General features: G+C 40.2%; 1 protein-coding gene across 4 annotated transcripts in view; it reads right to left on the bottom strand.

Moving 5' to 3' along the window:
- NECTIN3 (nectin cell adhesion molecule 3) overlaps positions 1 to 19,715 on the bottom strand; it is a 67,197-nt gene extending 47,482 nt beyond the window's left edge. For all 4 annotated transcript variants that reach the window (XR_015260585.1, XM_086762743.1, XM_086762737.1 and 1 more), the window contains exon 1: positions 19,437 to 19,715. Coding sequence is in view for 3 of the 4 variants with exons in the window: in XM_086762743.1 (XP_086618869.1) it covers positions 19,437 to 19,656 (220 nt within the window). In the remaining variant the exon portion in view is untranslated. The remainder of the gene's footprint in view (positions 1 to 19,436) is intronic.
- Positions 19,716 to 19,981: the final 266 nt, after the last annotated feature.

The following is a 19,981-nucleotide window of genomic DNA, read 5'->3' as shown; positions in this document are numbered from 1 at the left end:
TGCTTTACATGCTCTTACATTATAATCTTCTATATATATTAACACATAGAAAATTAAGACATTTGTGTTTATCCGGATATAAGCATTCAGATGTTTACAAGACATGTTGAACTATTAAGTGAGTCAAGCTATGAGGCAGCTGACCGTTCTTCCGCAATGAACATTCCAACCTCTGTTTAACCAGACAAACCTCTCAATCCCACCCCCTTTAACAGAAAACAAGTGAGACAAGGAGGTACTCTTTCCAACAAATGGGTCAGGCTCAAAAGTAGGACTGGAGGAGAATATCTCATCCTTAGTCCCACACCCTCAAAAAACTAGCAGTAAGAGTAAACTTACTAGCAGTTCAAGAGTTATCCATAGAAATATACAACACTTCCTCTCCCTAAACAATATAAAATGCATTCTCACGGAAATAAATTTAAATCCTCATGTACTGGAGCAATAGGCACAAACACACTGAAAGAAAAGCAAAAGAGATTGAAAAAAGCAGTTATTGATGTAACTCAAACCTTTGATTTGAAATTTTGTTAAAGAGTTCCAGATGATCTTCAAAAATCTTTTGAAACACAGAAGATGATTCAACAGTTCTGACAAAACGACCTGGGGGAAAAGATTAAAGTCCTCTGATGTGGCATCCAGTTTAAACACACAACCAAAATATCTAACAGATACAGTGGGAGGTCACAAGGAGCATTGCACTTCTCTTCTGTATCTTTGTGGGGCTGCCAACCGACTGGATTAGATACAGAAAAACAAGTGAAGTTCTACATAACAAATCTTACTCAGTCAGCCTGAAAAAAGCTTCAAGTTCTAATGGGTTCAAATTAGAATAGTAGTCAGCAGGAACAAGTGTAAGTAACACATAATAGGACATTAAGTAACCTGTTAGAGAGCAAAGACTGTTCTGAAAGTTACAGCAAGTATATGCTAACTGTTTCAAGAACTCTAAGTGCCACTCTAGAATATGCTAACGCAGAAGTAAACTTTCTGCTCTAACCAGCATCAGTGAGGCTCCATTTGCAGTTGTTTGGCTTGAACATCATAATTCAGATATTAGCCACCTAGAGACTCTAAAAGCAAACAAGGAAGGACTGGAAGAACTGATCATGATTCTCAAAGGTGGCAACCCAATAAAGGTCCTGAAGTACTTACGCTGCAAAAAGAGAATGACCATGCTGCTGAGTATGCCTGTGGAGGTTCAGAAGGACATAAACTGAAGCAACAAAAAAACCACCACAGAAAAAAAAACAAGCAACAAAATTCCCTGAAATCAAGAAAATCTTTGATGCCTGGCCAAACTGGTAAACCTCCACAACCTTTAGAAAGGTTTGATGTTTAGTTATAAAAAAAATGAAACATCCAAACTAACCTAAGCTGATGCTGCACTGGTGTAGAGACCTGTTCTTCAAGCATTTTGCCAACCTAATTACTGTAAGATTATTAAGACATTTATAGTAAAGTAATAATCTAGTCTTCCTTCAAATTCTTGTTAGCAGATATGACACACATGCTGATGGACTCAGTTGCAAGCTCTCCTTTCAGGAGCTTATTTGACAATCCATTCCATACACTTACACCACTTGCTCTGTCATGACCATCTGGTTCACCTAGACCTCACTACTCCAAGATTTCAGATTACATTGCTTTTAGAAGTCTTCTCATTCCGTGTCTTCTTACTAGCAATCTGCTGATTCACATTTTTCCCACCTATGTTTTAAAACTATCCTCACTTGCTGTGCAAATCACAGAGCACAGCTATAGATGAAGCAATTACCACAATCTTAACTCAGAAGACATCTAAGATGGTCAACTCATTTCATTTTTAATGCTCAGTTAGTAGAACTTAATTATGAAACCAAATGTTCTGTGTTCAAGAGCACTAGCGCTTTTAGCTAGCACATATCTACTTATCAAGACAGAGTTACTTTTTCACTCTCAGGTCTACTGCATTTGGTATTTACCTTGAATGTTTTATTCAACCTGTTCAATTAGACAGCTATTTTCTCACCAAATATTTTTCATCATCTGCTGCTTCTATTTGTATTCTTTCCACCTACTCTTTTCAGTAAGGTTTTCTTCATAGGGACAGCCAGCTCACAGCAGGTAATCAGTCTTCTCTATTACTTATTGCTTCTATTCTGATTCACAAACAGATATTCAGCTTTTGTCATGTATTCTTTTAAAAGCTTTTAACTCTTCAAACTTGCGTAAATGAATCCATACAAAATCTCTATTAGCATCAGTTTGTCCTCAACCGAGTCAGTGACATACTCAAATCACTCCTTCAAGACTAGTTTTCTCATTCTCAACCACAAATAAGACTTGGAGAAATAACACACAGCCTTCAGCTGTAAGAAAAATAACTCAGTCTGAGTATGTTCATTAATAAGTTATGTTATAACTTGATGTTCAGACATAAATTTAGTGTTGCTTTCTTAAAATTTATTTTAAAAGCTCAATTTCATCATTTATTTGCAGGGCTGTGAATTCTAACTAATGACAGAAATTCTATTCAGGAGATACAGAGTAACATCTAATCACTTAGTTTTAGGTAGCCAGTGCTTCAGCTTTTCTGCCTTTTATAAATCAAGTACACAAAACTTCATTCGCCTTTAAGTTAGCCCCCTCACCTACTGCCTTTCATTATACAAAGAGACAACTACACATTACACAAAAATCACCACTGTCTGGACATCAGTCCATCCTTAAAAGGTTTCAATTCTAGTATGCTTTTCAGAGTTAAATCTAGCAGTTCCAAAACTGGCATTACTATGTTTTAAGTTCAAAGCAGGTGACAACATAACATCGTGACAGAGGACATGCTTCAAAACAACACACTACGTACGTCATACCATGTATGTGCAGCTGCCTTCATGCAAGACCTCTGGCAAAGAAAGTCTTCTTTCCCCTTAAGAGTGAAACTGAGAAGACAACACAGCTTCCAGTTCACAGACCAAACACCGGAGAAGCAGGAGACATTCAGCCTGCTATAAATCATCATTATTCTATCACATTCAGAACTGTACGCGAGATGCTCAGCTATGCCAGTGAAGGACAACCCAGTGGAGGCAAGGCTTACTGGAGGATCTTCCTTCATGTGAGAACAGCATTTAAGTCAAAGACACACCTGACTTGAGTAGGACTGCCTATAGAACTGACCCTATAGGTGAAAAAAAGAGGCATTAAAAGATTGGTATTTGACTACAATATAAATGTGTGGCCTAAAAATTCTACATACATTATTGTAGACTAAGTAGTTGAGGGGGTGTGGGGAAGCGTTAATCACTGATACCATATCTTTAGCCTCACCTTTCAATAACTCTTTAGATAAAATGCCTCAGAAAAGGGAAGACACTTTGAACAAGATGGCAGTTCTAGAGTGAGATTCCTTCCCTGCACTCCACACATACTTCCCCATCACCTGGAAACCTAACAGCATAGCTTGTCATAATAAGGATTTGCACTCTCACCAAGGAAAAAAACACCAAGAATAGTCACATGCAGAAAACATAGGCAATAACATGCAGGGGTGGGGGATAAGGGAGTGGTCTGTCAGAACATTTACTTACAATACTTTCAGCTGTCCCAAGCCTGATCTGACATTTCAGCTTAGCTCTCAGTTGATTTTTAAGTACTGATTCATCTCCTGTTGGCTACACTAGCTCTCTGCATCCACAGCATCCTTTGGCAAGGAGTGCCAGCAATCTTGCCACCAGTTCTAAAAACACCTTATTTGCTTGCAACTTGCCTCCTTTTAGCTTCATTTAGTGACCACCTAGTTCTAGAACTATAAAAGTTAATCTGTATAGACACTGTTGATATCAGTCATGATTTCACAGATACCACCATATTCCTCCTCTTCCCCCTCTCTTCTCAGCTGAGAAGTCTTAGCTGATTTCTCCTAGAAGTACACTTTCATACTTCTGATCCTTGCTGCCCTCCTCTGAACATACTTCAGTCATCAGGTGTTTTCAGGAGGTTTTTTTTTGTTTAAGATCAAGGGACTAAAACTGAACAGAGTATTTGAAGAACAGGCAAGCAACCTATTAACATGTTAGCACAGTATGGACTGTTTTTTTTTCCTCTTACTCCAACACTTGATTTGCCCACCACACTCTTTTAAAGGTTACTAACACAGAAAATAATCAGTTCATGGAACTGATCACCACATCCAAAGGCTGTGATGATTCCAAGTATATAACTAGTCAGCTCAGAGATGATAATACATATATGAAGTTTACTCCTCCTCTCCACAAAGGAGGCCTCATGGGTATCACTGAACATTTATCTACACTTTAGCTTGTTTTATTATTCAATCACTCAGTTTCATGAGGTCCTCCGTAACTCTGTATAACTCATGTTTATTCCAACTTGCTATCAGCAACAAGTAGTTATGTTTAATTAGGGTGTCTCATATCCAGGAAATGTAATAGACAGGATTCTAATATCCTCCAGCATCACTCAGAACTATAGCTTCTACGATATGAATTCTCTCAAAAAAAGGTCCGAGCAAGACCACAGTGACTGCTAACTCAAAGTCTGGGCAGATAAATATCCTCCCACACTCCAAACCTCTCCACTTCTTATTTGGAAAGGCAATTTAATGCTATTTAATGCTATCACAATACCTGCCAGCAATTTTTTTTTTTTTTTTGAGCAATAGTAAGAAGAAAATTGTGGGTGGTGAGTTGGGCACTAAACATCACAGAAGTCTGAAGAATTACTGCCCGTGACTCCTGCTTTACTTCAAAATCTGGGAGTTATCAATGACATAGCAGCATAGCCTCTTCCACCTTGCAAAAACATGGACTGGTATTCCAGGTGATACACACCAATTACAACCACCATACAACTTGGAAAGGAAGTTGTTTGTTGTTTCAGCACTACCATTGCCATTACATAGACTAGCAGGAATACAGGGCAACTGCAATCAGAACCCAAAAATGCAATACAAAGTGATCAGTATAGGATCTTCATCGCTGTTGTTTGCTGTCTTTCATTATAAGGTAGAAAGTCAGTATTGCTACTGTAGCCTGAAGAGCATTTCTCTTGAAGATCAGTCAGCTATGCTCAGTTCATGTGCCCATCAGAACAGTTTCCCCATAAAAACATTACAAGCGGATCCCTGAATCAGGCGAAATCTTTTCTTCTATAGTTCAGGGTTAGTATATTCTACTATCAGTTCTGACCACTTTTCTCTTCATTTCAAACTCCAGTCTCAAAGTTACTTCAGCCAACAGAGCCATTGACTGATACACCTTCAACCAATTGTTCTTTGGTTATTCGTGACAGATTTGAGTAAAGAATCTTCTCTAGTCAGCCCACGATCACTTGCATCAACAAATTCTCTTTAATATACCCTAGATACGTCCTGGATGGTTTGTGTCCAGCCCTATTGCTCTTTCAGCTGATGCCAGGGTGGCTGAAATCTCCCATGAACACCATAGCCTGCAATCACAAGGCTTCTTCTAGGTGCCTAAAGAGGGCTTTCATCTGCTTTTTTGATCAGGCCAGCAATAGCAAGTACTTAATGGTGTCACCTGTTTTGGTCTGTCCTCTTAACATTACCCATAAGCTTTTAACCAGCTTGTCACTTGCTCGAGGGCAAATCTCCGTGCATTCTATCCACTCTTCTGTAGAGCCTTTCCTGAAAGGCATAAATCCAGCTAATTCCACTACTCCAGTCATGCAAGCTACCCCACCGCACTGCCAGAATCTCAATGAGTTCTTAAGTCTGCCGTCACGCACAGTCCTCATCTGCGCTGCCTGCACAACAGGAGGGAAAAAACCTCGCCATCATGTTCCCTCAGACACTTCTTTATTGCTCCTCATGTCTTCTCTTTAGAAGAGACAAAAATCCGAGGACATTCCAACATAACTAGTTTAAAGCCCTCCTCACAAGTTAACAGTTCTGTTGGAGAAGAAAACTCCCATCTTACTTTGTCAGATAGACTCTGACTTCGGCTCAGCAGTTTTTCATAGAATCATAGAATGGTTAGGGTTGGAAGGGACCCAACTCCCCTGCAAGGAGCAGGGACATCTTCAACTAGATCAGGTTGCTCAGAGCGCCCTCTAACCTGGCCTTGAATATTTCCAGGGATGGGGCATCCACCACCTCTTGGCAACCTGTTCCAGTGTTCTACCACTCTCATTATTCTTGTTGCTCAAGGACAGCTTAGTTGTCAGAGAAGTCAAAGTACTACATTCAACAGCAGCCAGATACATTCATTCCTACCCAAGTCTTTCTCCCTCACTGGGATAGGCAGTCAGGTTGTGGGCTTACACTCATGTCCTTCACATTTGCCCTAAGAGTTCTTCAGTCACTCTTGATAAGATTATTCAGGGTTACCCTTGGCAGAATCACTGGTGACCATATGGATATATGCAAAACACAGCAGTCAAAAGACCAGACTTAGTGTCTCCGTAACATCCTGGATCCAATGGCCCTGAAAGGGGGAAGAGATCTCAAGACACCAAATCAGGTCAGCAGATAGGGTGCCTTCACATCTCACAGGAACCTCTCTCTGTTAACTATCACCCTCCTTTTCCTTCCAACAATACTAGGTCCTTCACACAAAACAGGAGACTAAGATGCACAAAACTAGGTACAAACATGGTGAAACCACTAAGCAATATTTATGTCCTCTGTCTGATAACTAAAAGTGTAAGACTACAATTTTACGTACTCTCCCAGGAGTAGAAATACCAGTTAGTAACCAAGAAGTTCATCAGTTTTCTCAAACAGAAAAAAGAGCTCTGTCACATCACCTCTCAGCTGACACTGTTTTGAAAGATAGTCAAGGTACCAATATGCTGATAGGCCTAGCAGATACTGCTGAATTGCACAATCCATGGAATTAGCAAACCAAAATTTTATCCTGCATGTTACCAAAAGCAACAATTGGCTGATAAAGCTGCTTCAGTCAGCTTTCTCCCATTAGTTCAATTAGAATATTAAATAACATTAAAAAAAACACACCTGTTTTTCCTTTCTCAGTTTCATTTAAAGTAGAAAATATTTCAGTGCCTAGCAAAGTTGCAACCCTACACTGTAACTAAGGGAATCCTAGAGCAGATATCATCAAGCCAATAACATTGTACCAAAGTGCCCCGGGTCAGCTCTAACTACTGAAGTCTTAGTGCCTATGAATTAATAACTGATCCTTCAGGCATTTCCCAGTATTTGCACCAGGCAGCACAAGCAAGCAGCAATGGTCAGCCAAAATCTACATATTAACTACAAGACTGCACAGCACACTTGTTGGAGTGACAGCCAACTCAGCTGTCTATGAGAAGTAACAGATATCTAATTAAGAATTAGTGTATTTCCATGCCTCTATTTATAGGCATATGCGGTACTACAGTAGTACTTCATGATTTCGTTATACAGTAACTTAATTTTCCACACCTATGTACTCTCTGTTCTTCCCATGCTACACTGCACTTCTCAGATTCTGCTTCTCCACACATTATTAACAATAGCTTAATGTATGAACTCCAAAAAAAACCAATCAACCATCCATTTCTGGATTTCACAATTACTGTTTAACTTTCTTATGTTTAAACAGAAGGCCTAATAAAAAGTGATTGTGTTGAATTTAAGTTTCCTAGAAATAAGCCGTATTTTACCTACTCAAAAGTAGAGGTAGGAGAGAGGAGTTTCTGAACTGTTCAGTCAATAATGTCTAATAAAGTAATTGCTCTCCTTTGTCTTAGGCAAGTAAGTTCATTTAGTATAAACACAAGATAGTTTAACAAATCAACAAAAAACCCAAATAACTTTTAACAGATACTACCAGAAATGCTGGCTGCTACTGACAAGTCAAAGTGATGGTGATTTAAAGGCGAGTCATATTGTAAAGTAGCATCAATGAAATTCTTAAAGTTAACCTAGAATTAAGTTTTAAGCACAAAGAACATCTCCTGACTTAGAGTAACTTAAAAAAAAATACAGAGGACATTTTGGACATTTTAGGGGAAACAAGACCAGTGGAAAAACACTGTTATAGTAACATGTTTAATTGTCTTTAATAGGATATTACCTTTACATAGGAACATGAAAGCAAAAAATTAAGTCAAGCAGAGATGGCACACTCAGAGAGACTGCTTGCTGCATTTGGTGTTGCGAGTATATACAGTACTTAAAGAAAGCTCAAGGATAAGCTAGCAAAAAATTATGTACAACTAAAAATACTGAATTTCTTAAAACAACACACAGGTATCAGGACTTCGGGGAGTCTGGTTTTCAGCTTTTGATTTTTGTGAAGTTAATTTTAAGGAAGGACCTGAAATTCTGCTACGCATATAGCAAGTGTTGTAAACATTCAACATTCCCTGCCCCCAAAACTGTAGCCCCTACACTGAAATTAGAAAACCATTAAAAACTGGTCAGGAACACTGGCACACATGATGTCGGAGATGAAGGAACAAGACCTTCAATCCCTAGGAACTGATTCCCTTAAGCAGGCCACTCCTCCACTTTTTATATGTTGTCTTCCCACATACCACCTACTCTAGGAAGAACCAAAGTTTGCAGGAGAAGGGAGATTGTACTTTGCACTACATAAATCAGTCAAGTCTTGTAAGTTCAGAAAGACAGCTAAACATTAACTCCACATTTTTGATTACTTGTAACATTTGAATGTTATCTGCCAATATTTAACAACTGCAGCCACATTATGAAATACAAAACGAACATTTTTTTTTTGTTAGGGGCAGCAAATGATGAAATACAATGCCTAAATCTCAGCTGTCCATGATAAGATCTGATGAGTTACCAGTTACATTGCAAAGTTATGTGGATGCCTGGTGCCCCCTGCATTGCTGACACTGCTGGCTTTTTTTTTTTTAGCTCTTAAGGCCACCCTCCACTGCAAGCTACTCCAGCAAGTTAACCCTTTTTGTCCAGGAACTGCATCAGGACAGGGAGCCTAGGGAACCGACAGCCAAGTATCTTAATGCTGTAAAATACCTGCTCTATTTACTGTCAAACTACATTTTCAGTATTTGTCACACTGCCACTCAGCTCCGTGCTGTAAGGGACTGGTTTTACTGGCTACTTATTGAAGTATAGAAGACATGAAGGCAAGTCTTCCTTTAAGAGATTCCCTAGAAGTTATTACTTACATTAGGAGTTAACAGCAGGATCCAAGTTTTAAGTAAGCTTTTAACAGTCAAATTCCTTTATAGGAAAATCTTTTTTCAGACTTTACTTGGGCATTTTAATCTTTATAGAAAAGGACTTCCAATCACTCCTACTTTTCTTCCAGGAATAGCAATTATAGCATACTAGCTCCTGCCTACCCATGCACAAAATGAGGCTCATTTAGACTGAAAGGGACTTCTGGAAGTTATCCAATCTGATCCCCAACTGAAAGCAGGGCCAACTTTGAAGTTGGATCAGGTTGCTCGGGGTCATACCACAGCTAGGGTCTGAGTATTTTCAAGGACAGAGATTCCGCAACCTGTTTCAGTGCTTCATTCCCTCAGTAGGAAAACATATTGCTAACATGTTATTAGCATTTCCTTTGTCATAGCTTGTGTAAGTTGCCTCTTACCCTTTTTCCCTGTGCTCTAAGGAGAGCCTGTCTTCATTTTCTCTCTCATCTCCTATTGAACAGCCACAGCCAGCAACTAGGATCCCCTGCTTTAGACCTGACTTTTCTGAAAGCTGAACAAACTCACTTCTCAGTCTCTCTTGATACACCATGCGCTGCTGACCTCTTATCTTACTGGCTGTCCACAAACACCTCAGCATCTGCCTCATACTTGTGAGCACAAAACTGGGCACAGTAGTCTCACAAGCTCCAAATAGCAGAGAACAATTGCCTCGTTCAATTGGCTGACCTTGCCCAGTGTCGTCTTCACCTTTTACACCACAAAGGCACATACTAACCCACAAGGACCCCTACGTTCTCTCTTGTAAGGCTGCTTTTCATGAGTTAGTACCACATCTATGCTGCTGCATGGGGTCATTCCACCCCAGAAAGACTTGGCATTTGCTTTGTTGAATTTAATGAGGTTTCTGCCAGCTATTTCTCCAGCTCATAAATGTCCCACTCAACTAGCCCTAGTCTCTGCCATATTAATTGCCCCTCAATCTGGTAGTATCCACAAACTTGCTGAGTGCTTTACTGACCTGGAAGAGGGGTTGAAATGCAGACAAATACCCTGCACTGATCCTTAAAGACACACCACCAATAACAAGCCCCCAGGTGGACTTTGTACAGCTGATCAGAACCTTCTGAGTTGAGCAGTACACACAATTTTTCACCCACTTAACATACTTACCTAAAACAAATCTCACCAACATGGCTACAAGGACATAACAGGAAACCTTGTTAGAAGCCCCTCAAGATTCGTAACACTCACTGGTCTTCCTTTGTCTTAAGTCTTGTCCTACGTACTTACAGCAATCAATTCAGGACCTCTTTTCAGAGCAGTCTGAAGTTGTAGAGATATCACAGCTCCTTTTCCTCACTTACTTCACTTTACACCTTATTTACAGACACATCAATTCATCACACCTAAGCTATACCATTTTATATTTATACAGAAATATTTCTCAACAGCAGACTACACTCAGAAAGTTACATAAGTTATTAAGTGTTCATGTGAAAACGCTGACACTTCAACTGTGATAATTAATCTGGTTACAGTAAAAAGCCTTACTATTTTACAGCCTTTGAATTTAACAGTTGTTTTAGACATACAGAATCACAGAATGGTTTGGGTTAGAAGGGGACTTAAAGACCATCTAGTTCCACTCCCCCGACATATAAGCTATATGCAGAAGCTTGAACTCCCTCTGATACCACAAACTGCTGAAACACAGCTATGTAGAACTTAGTATACTTCTTCCTATACAGGATATCCTGGATAAATGGGTATAGTGCACTTGCTAATTACCGGAGGCAGACTATTTTATGCTACCTCAGCTACCAACAACACACGGAAACTTTCAATAGAATGCATTTAAATCTCATAAGAGGTGATTAATGGTATGGCCACAATCATTAATTTCTAATTATTGACTTCTTTAGATCTGTAGTGCTTCTTTGAATGTTAAAGTATCTTAACGAAGTCATAACAACATTACTTCTGTTTCAAAGAAGTTTACCTTTTGAAGTCAAAAGTCCATCAGAGTGTTTGAAGCACAGAAGAAGCATCACTGGTGAAGGGCTCAGCAGTGTGTTTTTATAATGCAAATACTATTTACCTTTACAAATACGTTCAAAAATGGAATTCAGCTTAACAGCTCTTTATCTTTGCTTCTCCAATCTCTAGTAATAATCTTTAGCACAGCTGACTAAGCATATTTTTATGTGGCAAGGACCAATAGGTGATGTCGGAGAACTCAAAGAAGGAATCTGGGGAAAAAAACTACCCCAGGTTAAAGCAAGTAAAAAAGTTTTGCCTTCTCAGTTACTCTGTTATTATGAGTAAGTTCCTTGCATTTGATGCAATTTAACTTATGCCTAACTAACTGACCAGTGTTCTACCAGATTACGTACACTGAAAAGAAGTTAAGTCAAGCTAGTTATCCAACCTGAACATAATATCAACTTTTTAACATTCTATCATCCAAATAGTTGTTCTTCAGTGTGCTTGTTCCAGCAATAGTTTTCAGCTTAACTATATGCAGCATGAATGGTATTGCAAGTAAAAAAGAAGCTACAGAAGCGGGCAAAGAATGCCTATACGAAACAGGATTAAGAAATATTTAAGTCAAACACCTACATTGTAATCTTCTAACTTCAGGGCTAGTGAAAACAACAGGTCCAAAAGCAACAAATAAATTCACCAAGCAAGCTCAGTTTGCTTCTTCCAGCCATCTGTATGCACATCAACTATAGAGACCTGTTTGACTATCCTTCACTCACATTTTAGCAAGCATAGTGTTTTTTGTCAGGAGACTGCTATTTCAATGACTTCAAATTCTACATGCACCACTGCATTACACTGATAGCACTAGCTACTTTCTAAGTATTTAAAACAACAGTCACTTAAGGAAAACAGACTAATCCCAGGAACATACAAAGGACAAGTTTAAAAACTATCACGTTATACCAGCCTTGCCTAATAGAAAGAGAAAACAATGATCCCCTGTAGACATAAAAAGGTAACTTAAATGCCAGATAATGAAAATCCAATGAGTGGGAAATCAGCAAGAGCCATCTACTGCTGCAAGTAATCCTAGCACACCAGTCAACTTAAGACAAGCTACATTTGACTAGCCTTTATGTTGAGAATGTGGAAACACACTACTTTAAGGTATTATAAAATTGAAATTGCTTTTACTTCTGTACACTACTTGAAAAACAACGGAACAGAAGCAGAAAAAATTGAACAGAAAAATGTAGTAGTGATTAAAGAGGATAGTTTGGAAACTTTTTACTTTTCACTACCTGAATTAATAGCGACCTTCTCGATAACATGCTAATGTTAAACTTTACCTGCTCAGTTCCCTACACTTCAGAAAATACAAGTAGAAGGATAGAGGACAGAGACTGAAGTTTTAAGACATTTAAAGGTTTTTTTTTTTTTTATTCTTGCTACTAATTCTATGGGTAACTCACTGACAGAAATACCAGTTTTTAAGTTCACATTTGAAACAGTCTCAAGTCTAAAAGTTAAGCACCTGAAAAGAATGAGAAGGAGAAAAAACAACTCCTGAAGCACTCATCTACTGGAAAATAAAACAAAAGCTTGTTTGTTTGTTTTACCATTACTTGGAAGTCAGTGTGCTATGCCTTGAGTTCTTCACCATGAGCCTGTGTACTACGCTGTGCAGTAAACAACCACTGGCCTAGCTTTGCCAGAACCAACGTAAATATTGGCCATGAGCCCCTTCAAGAGTCTTACTCCTACATACCCACACCTCCTTTTAACCCACTATTTTACACCTTCGCTGTATTTTCACATCCAGGGAAGTAAGATAAGCTCTTACCTAACAACTTTTCCATCTCTCCTCCCTTTATAAGACAGAAAATACAATGATCCTTTTACTGCATGTTTTGCTGTTTAACAGCTTCTCATCTATTTCCTTGCATTTTATCCACACTCAGCTATTCTTGGGATTTCTTCCCATACTTGCATGATACTCTTCTAGGAAATCCATCTGCTTTCTAACCAGGAATAGGCAGTGTTCATAACCCCTCTACCTCTAACAAGAAAGCTTGATCAGCCTATCTTCTCCATCCTTTCATTAAGAATATATTACTGCATTTCAAATAGTTACAGTCTCTGATGCACTGAATGCGACTGTCCTTCAACTAAGTAGTTTTCAGAAATCTTGTTTTAGATAGGCTAAACCTACCAAAACCACCCACACAAAACTTCACATAGATGCATAAAATGGTTTGGGTTAGAAAGTACCTTTAAAGATCATATACACCTCCTTCTCTTCAAATAAAAAAAAAAAAACAAAAACAAACAACCACATGTTGTAACAAAATAACAGTAATAAATCGCATCTACAGCTACTCTTCACATAACTAAGAAAATCTGGCCATTCAGCTAGTACCCAATTACCAGGTCCCTAAGAAAATCTCTCACAGGTAGTTCTGCATTATTTCCTATATACCAGTCAGTATAGAGGTCATCCGGATAAAAAAAGTTCAAATAATCCTGATTCAATACAACATGTTCAAAGTTGCACACAATAAGCCCAAGTACAAACAAAACAGTGCTACAGCAAAGTAATCTGTTATCACACAGTTCATCTTTAAGAGGTAACGTACCATGACCCCAGAGAAAGCAGGCAACGCAAGCAATCTCGGTGCTCTCACTTCTCAGACTTATCTAACAAGTCTGTAGCCATACATTCTGATGAAGAACTCTGTTTCGACAAAGTTGCATTCAACCACAGGACAGCAGGTCAAGCTACCTCTACAGCAACAATCCAGTGTAATCCAGGAAAGTAATACTTTCCAAGTTTATTGCTCTTCAACAGATAACACTGAAAAAGGACAACATTTACAACAGCACTGCAGGTACTTGGCACATGGCAAGATTACCTTTTACCAATTTGCATACCAAGTTTTGTATTTTTATTACTCTACTTCCACTCATTACTAATTTTGTTTCTAAAAATTAAGATTCAAGAGTTTTGATTCTAGAGCTTCTAACTAAATTTTTCTTTGGGCTCCACAAATGCTACTCATTAGCCCCACAGGGTGTTTGCTGAAGCAATACACTCCCAATTCTTTTTCTCTTTTCACAGCAGATGAGTTTACATCTGTGACGTTTCATACCTTAAAAACCTCTACCACCAGCACCCGAAAGGTAATGAGCTGGTACATACGCTCTGTAAAGGCAACACGTTTTTGCTTCTCTGCTACTGAACAGTCCTTTGTTTCCTGGTATCATTCTGGGAGCAATACTACATAAAGCGGGTGGGAAAGAGAACAATCTAGATTTGACCATATTTCTAAACAGGATACTTGACTCTAATCTTACAAGAAATAAATCCTGCTAGAGCCTTCTTTTGTTCAATATCAAACAATCTTTCTATTCCGTGACATAAGATTAAGTTACTTAAGGAGGTAAGAAAGAAATATTGTTTAAATCAAGAGACTGTCCAACCTTTATGTAGCACAAGTGGCTAAACAACCATCACAAGTCTCTTATAATATTCAAAGTGTTCAGATCTCAACAACTCAAACATTACACTTCACTTTCACACATATGGGAGTTCTGGCACACCAGAAGCCAAAATGTTAGTTGGCATCCTCGCTTTTCATTCATGTTAAAATTTACGATTACTGTAACCTGCTTTCACCCTGTCCATTCAAGTTTTATAACCACTTCTTTCAGAGAAATTCAAACGTATACTATTTCTGTGCAAGGCTACAGATAAATTGGTCCTGTCTAAAATTTAAATAGTAGTCAAGAACTATAAGCTATAAAACATTTTTTTTAAATGCTAGCATCTACATTTTGTTATTTTTTTATTTATTTCACATGAACATGAGTGTTTAACAGTGATCTTGAACACAACAGACCTACTGCAATGAAACAGTACTAAGAACCTTTCCAAAACTGCACACTGCATATTATTTTAAGTTATCCTTAAGTATGAGCTTGGCAAACTTTTGGCTTCATTTTTTCGCTAATTATCAAACAATCTCAGTTTAACTCTCCCTCTATTTAAAGATACTCTTAATTCTACCACTGCAGCTGCTCGGTTCCTTCACAGAGCAGTTTCATATACTGCCCTAACTACTACACAGTTCACAGATTTCATTCTCTCCAACTTTTCAGTTACCAGAAATATATATATATACACATATATATACACATATATATATACACACACACATATATACACACATATATATGTAAAAAATACCCTAGTATTCCTACTCCTTCTCTTAGTCTTGTTGTATTGGCTCAACTAATGCCTTTTCAGAAGTCCATTTCCCTCCATACCATTTTCAAAAGATAAATGCATATTCAGATACGAATTTCTAACACATCATAACTGCCTTTTACATACAATAAGGAAAAAAATATATTCTATTGTCTTTTTGAACACTCTACCACACTTTCCCATTTCCAAGGTAGTAACCTGGTTTGCTTGACCTCATATTTTTTTCATGATTTAACCTGAAAAAACACATAACTTTCAGGTCAAATAGACTGTTCTCATCAATGATTACTTGGGAATTTCCTTTTAAAAAAAAAAAACTGCAACTCCATTTTTGTATATGGTACAATGTATACTTCTGTCTATCCACATCTTGATAATCCAATACTTCCAGCTCCACTACAGTATGGAGCTGTCTACACCAGGCTGCTTTAAGAAAAAAATGGTCAATGGGAATTTAAAAACATACGCCCTACAAACACTTCTGTCTCTAGCCTTACTGAGAAGCTTATCACAATCAACAATTCTAACTGAAAAAAAAAAATTATTTCCTCAATGAAGCCCCTGAAAAAAAGCATCTTGTATATTTTTCCTTTCTATGCACCTCATTTTACAATTTTTGCTCAGTTTTTAATTCATGCTTACATTCCAATAAACTCTGCAAAAACCTTAACACTGTGTGCAAACTAATGAAGGACGAAAACTACAAGGAATTCATTATTTAGTAATCCACAGATCCTCATACACAGCATAGACGAAAAGTACTTGCCACAATGTATACTAAGTTATTTTCTAGATTCTTTCTTACGGATGCCATACATCTCTAGTTCAAAGCTACACTAAATTTGTTCATCTACGTTTAGTACATAATTCATTGCATGACACACTGTTCAACTGAGAAGTGGAAGAATTACTTCTAATTCTGAACCTGATAGTCTCACTTTCCTAAGAAGAGTAGTACTAATTAAAACACATTTATTTTTACTCAAAAAAAACCCAAAAGTTGCTGTTATTTCAGATTCCACATACATTTTCTATTTTCTTTCCCCCTTCATTTTTTTTCTTGTTTTAGTGTTGGGGTCTTTTTTGTAATATTTCTCTGAGGAATTGTAGAGCAATTAAGTCACCATTTCTAGCTGTCAGTCAAAATGACTACATAAAAATTGATGTGATTTTATACTGATTTTTTTATCATAGTTTTTTTTTTTTTTTGTGGTGCTGTTTTCAATTCTTGCTTTTGCTAGCATTATCAGAATTGACCAGCAAGTACGAAAAATGGTGACCAAAACTAGTGCGCAGTTCCAGGTTCTGTCAACATCTTATCATACTCAAAATGTATTTGCAAGCACTCTTAAAAGCTATGATCATTACATTATTTTTCCTTCATACTCACCTGTCAGAGTTACAGAGATAAAGGAAACAATTGTGGCAAGTTCCAGGGGCAAAAAAAGTAATCTAAAAACTAAGATATTGATGAAAAACCATCTTCCCCTTCTTCTTACCTCACAGTCTGAAAGTCACTAGTAGCTTCGTAAGTTTCTCCTTTTATCTATAGATTACACTTCAAAACAAATATTACTTCAACACAACATTTCCACTTTTGGCAGATGCTCTGAAGCGTTATCAGTCAAGTTCACATATGCCAAAAAGAATCTTGGGAAGACTGACATCTGAATTACACTCATAAAGACTAAAACAGTAAGCCACCGCCCATGGATGCTCTTAACTTCATTGTTACTATTACCTTCACATTGACATGTAAAAATAGCTTGGCAAGGTTATGTCAAGTCTGCAACTTCACATTTTTAGTCGTAAAAGAACAGAAATCACCCCGGACAAAGGGAGGGGAAAAAACTGCTAGTGCAAGAAGTTTGCCAACCCTTTGAAAACTAGGTCTTCAGGCCTTAAGGTTTTGAAATATGGCACCTTCTTAATGTTGGAAAAGTCGATTTACCACAAGTAAAACCAAATACTGTCTGATCAGTGTTTGTTATTAACTAAGAACTCAACTGTGGATGTATTTAAAGAGGAAAAAAAAATATAAGTCTAACACTTTTTAGAAAATTCAGCCAAGTAGCTCTATAGAACATACAAGACAGCAGTAGATCTTGTTTCAGTTATTTGAACAGCAACTTAGTTTAATAGTTGATAAGTTCTTAAAAAGATAAGAAAGCCATCAATTTAGAGAGTTAATCCTGTACCTAAGACATATGCTACTGAGCATAAAAAAAAAAATCCCAAGCTCTGCATAAGCAATTCAACTTTCAGATCACTTCCCTAATATACAGTTAATCTTCTCTAAAGAAGCATCATGGTAATTTCTGCCTAAGGAGAGAGTCACCTAGCCTTGCAGAACTCTTGTGCTGTAACAACTATTGCAGTTGTTATTCAGCTTCACTAGCATCAAATCTGTCCCCTCAACAAGTGAGCACATTAGCTCTCAGTAAATTGGAACAGTAACAGGTTCACCATCAGAACAAGGTATAACGGTGAACTGCTCTTCTTCTGAAATAAACCCTACGTACACAAAAACCCGCCCTTCTGTCTTTCCCACAGTTGCCTTTTTTTAGGGATAGATAAAACAAGCACAGTCTAAGAGGGTTCTCTTTCAGCAAATGCATGTGTTTAAGCTTAAATTAGTAGTAATCACGTTTTCTGAAACATACATCACTGCCAGAGGGGGGAGACTATTACATGCAAGAGTACAATCTTGCAGCAGCAGTCTCTCAACTCCCTCCCTGAAAAAGCATTTCTTAGATACTATACAACTGCTTTATGGTGGCACGGCTTGCAAGTTCCTCAGTATTTTTATCACAGGAGCCTCCAGAGACTACCTCCCCTAACTTGTTCCTCCTTCCTTCAAGAGGGAAAGGACACGGTGTATCCTATAATAAAACATCCTTGCCAACTATTCATTACTGCATTGGGAACACAACAGCAGGACAATGTTTTTTTTGATGTGCTCTTGCTCAAGTCCACTTTTTCCCCCCTCATTTTCCACCGCTGTAAAAATGACACTACACACACTACATTGCATGCAGTAAAATAATAATACTAATACTAATAATAATCCTGTTACAATTTAGTTTCTAACTGCTACGTCGTTTGCTTGTTCTCCACAGGAAAAAGCGCACGGCGGAGAAGCGGGGGTATTTTCCTATGAGTGGTCAAATGAAGAGACACGGGGGCCCCGCACCGCAGTGCCCCCAGTAGCAGCTGCCAAAGACGAGGATGATGTGGAGAACGTAAACCCATTCTCGCAAGAAGAGAGAAGCGATCTGAACCCACAAGCCTGCAGTAACTAGCACCGATTTCACCCTCACCAAGAGGAAACAACGACGCAAGCCAACAGCGCCAGAAGCAGGGAGCGCATTATCCCTCTCCGAAGTATACTCCGGGAACACGAAGACCCCACCTTCTGCCCTTCCCTCTGCCCGGGGGAGGATGAAGGAAGCAACCGCGAATTTCCGCAAACAAGCGAAACGCCGCCGTTTGGCCGGGAATTTCAGCGGATAACCTGCCGCGGAAGAGAGACGGGGGGGTGGGGAGGGAGTCCCAGCCCCGCCACCGGCAGACAAACTTCCCCAGCCGCTCCGCTCCAGCCCGGGCTGCGGCCACCCCAGGGAAGAAACTTGGCGGAGGCGCGCGGTGGGGCGGCTCCCGCCCCCGGTCCCGGCCGCTCGCGCGAGTAACGGTCCCGGCCGCGGCACGCGAACCCAACGGCCGGTGCAACGGCCCGGCCCTCCCCGCCGCGGCCTCCCGGCCCCCACCCCGACCGGCGAGGCCGGCGGCGCCAGCGGGGGGCTTCTCGCGACGCAGGCTCCGGCTCCGACTCCCTCGCTCGCCCCCTTTCCTTTCCCCAGTCGCTCCCGGGGGAGGCCACCGCGATTTCAGCCACGTCCCATCCGCCTTCCTCCCCGCCGCAGGGCGGCCGGCGGGCGCACACACAAAGTTTCCCCCAACTCGGCCAAGTCCCCCGGCACCGCGGAGGCTCGGGTTTCTCTCCTCCTCCAACCGCCCCCTCGCCCTGCCCGAGCCGCCAGCGAGAAAAAGTTTCACTTACTGCAGCAGAAGCGAGAAAAAAACAGACCCAGCAGCCCCAGCCCCGGCCCGGGAGGCATCGCCGAGCGGAGCCTCCGCCGCTGCTGCTGTCGCCGCCGCTGCCACCACCACCGGGGGGAGGCACCGCCGCCGGCCGCTGCAAAAAGTTCTCGGCGGGCGGGAGGAGCCGGCAAAGCGGGGAAACCAGCGGCAGTCTCTGCAGCGGCTTCGGTCCCTGCCATGCTCCGGGCTCGGCTCCCAGTCGCCGCCGCTACAACGCCCGTTCAATCCCGCTCCCCGAGCAGCCTCCACCTCCCCGCACCCAGTGCGTGTGTCACTGAGCAGGGAGGCGCTGCGCGCCGCTCCCCGCCCTCCTCGGAGCGGGCCACACCACCCCGCCGCGAAGAGGGGGGGAGAGAGGGAGGCGTATACCCTACGCGTCTGCCTCGACCCCCGCCTCCGGCCCCCTCCTTTTTCCTCTCGCCTCGGGGTGAGTGGCCTCGCCCACCGCCTCTCCCGGCTCGCTCTGTGGACTCGCAGACGCGCCCGCGCCTCGGGGGAGTGGGG

Source organism: Chlamydotis macqueenii, chromosome 1, assembly GCF_036417535.1.
Source record: "Chlamydotis macqueenii isolate bChlMac1 chromosome 1, bChlMac1.mat, whole genome shotgun sequence".
Taxonomy (NCBI): Eukaryota; Metazoa; Chordata; class Aves; order Otidiformes; family Otididae; genus Chlamydotis; species Chlamydotis macqueenii.
The sequence above is the reverse complement of the archived record's forward strand: the minus strand, read 5'-3'. Positions and strand labels throughout refer to the sequence as shown.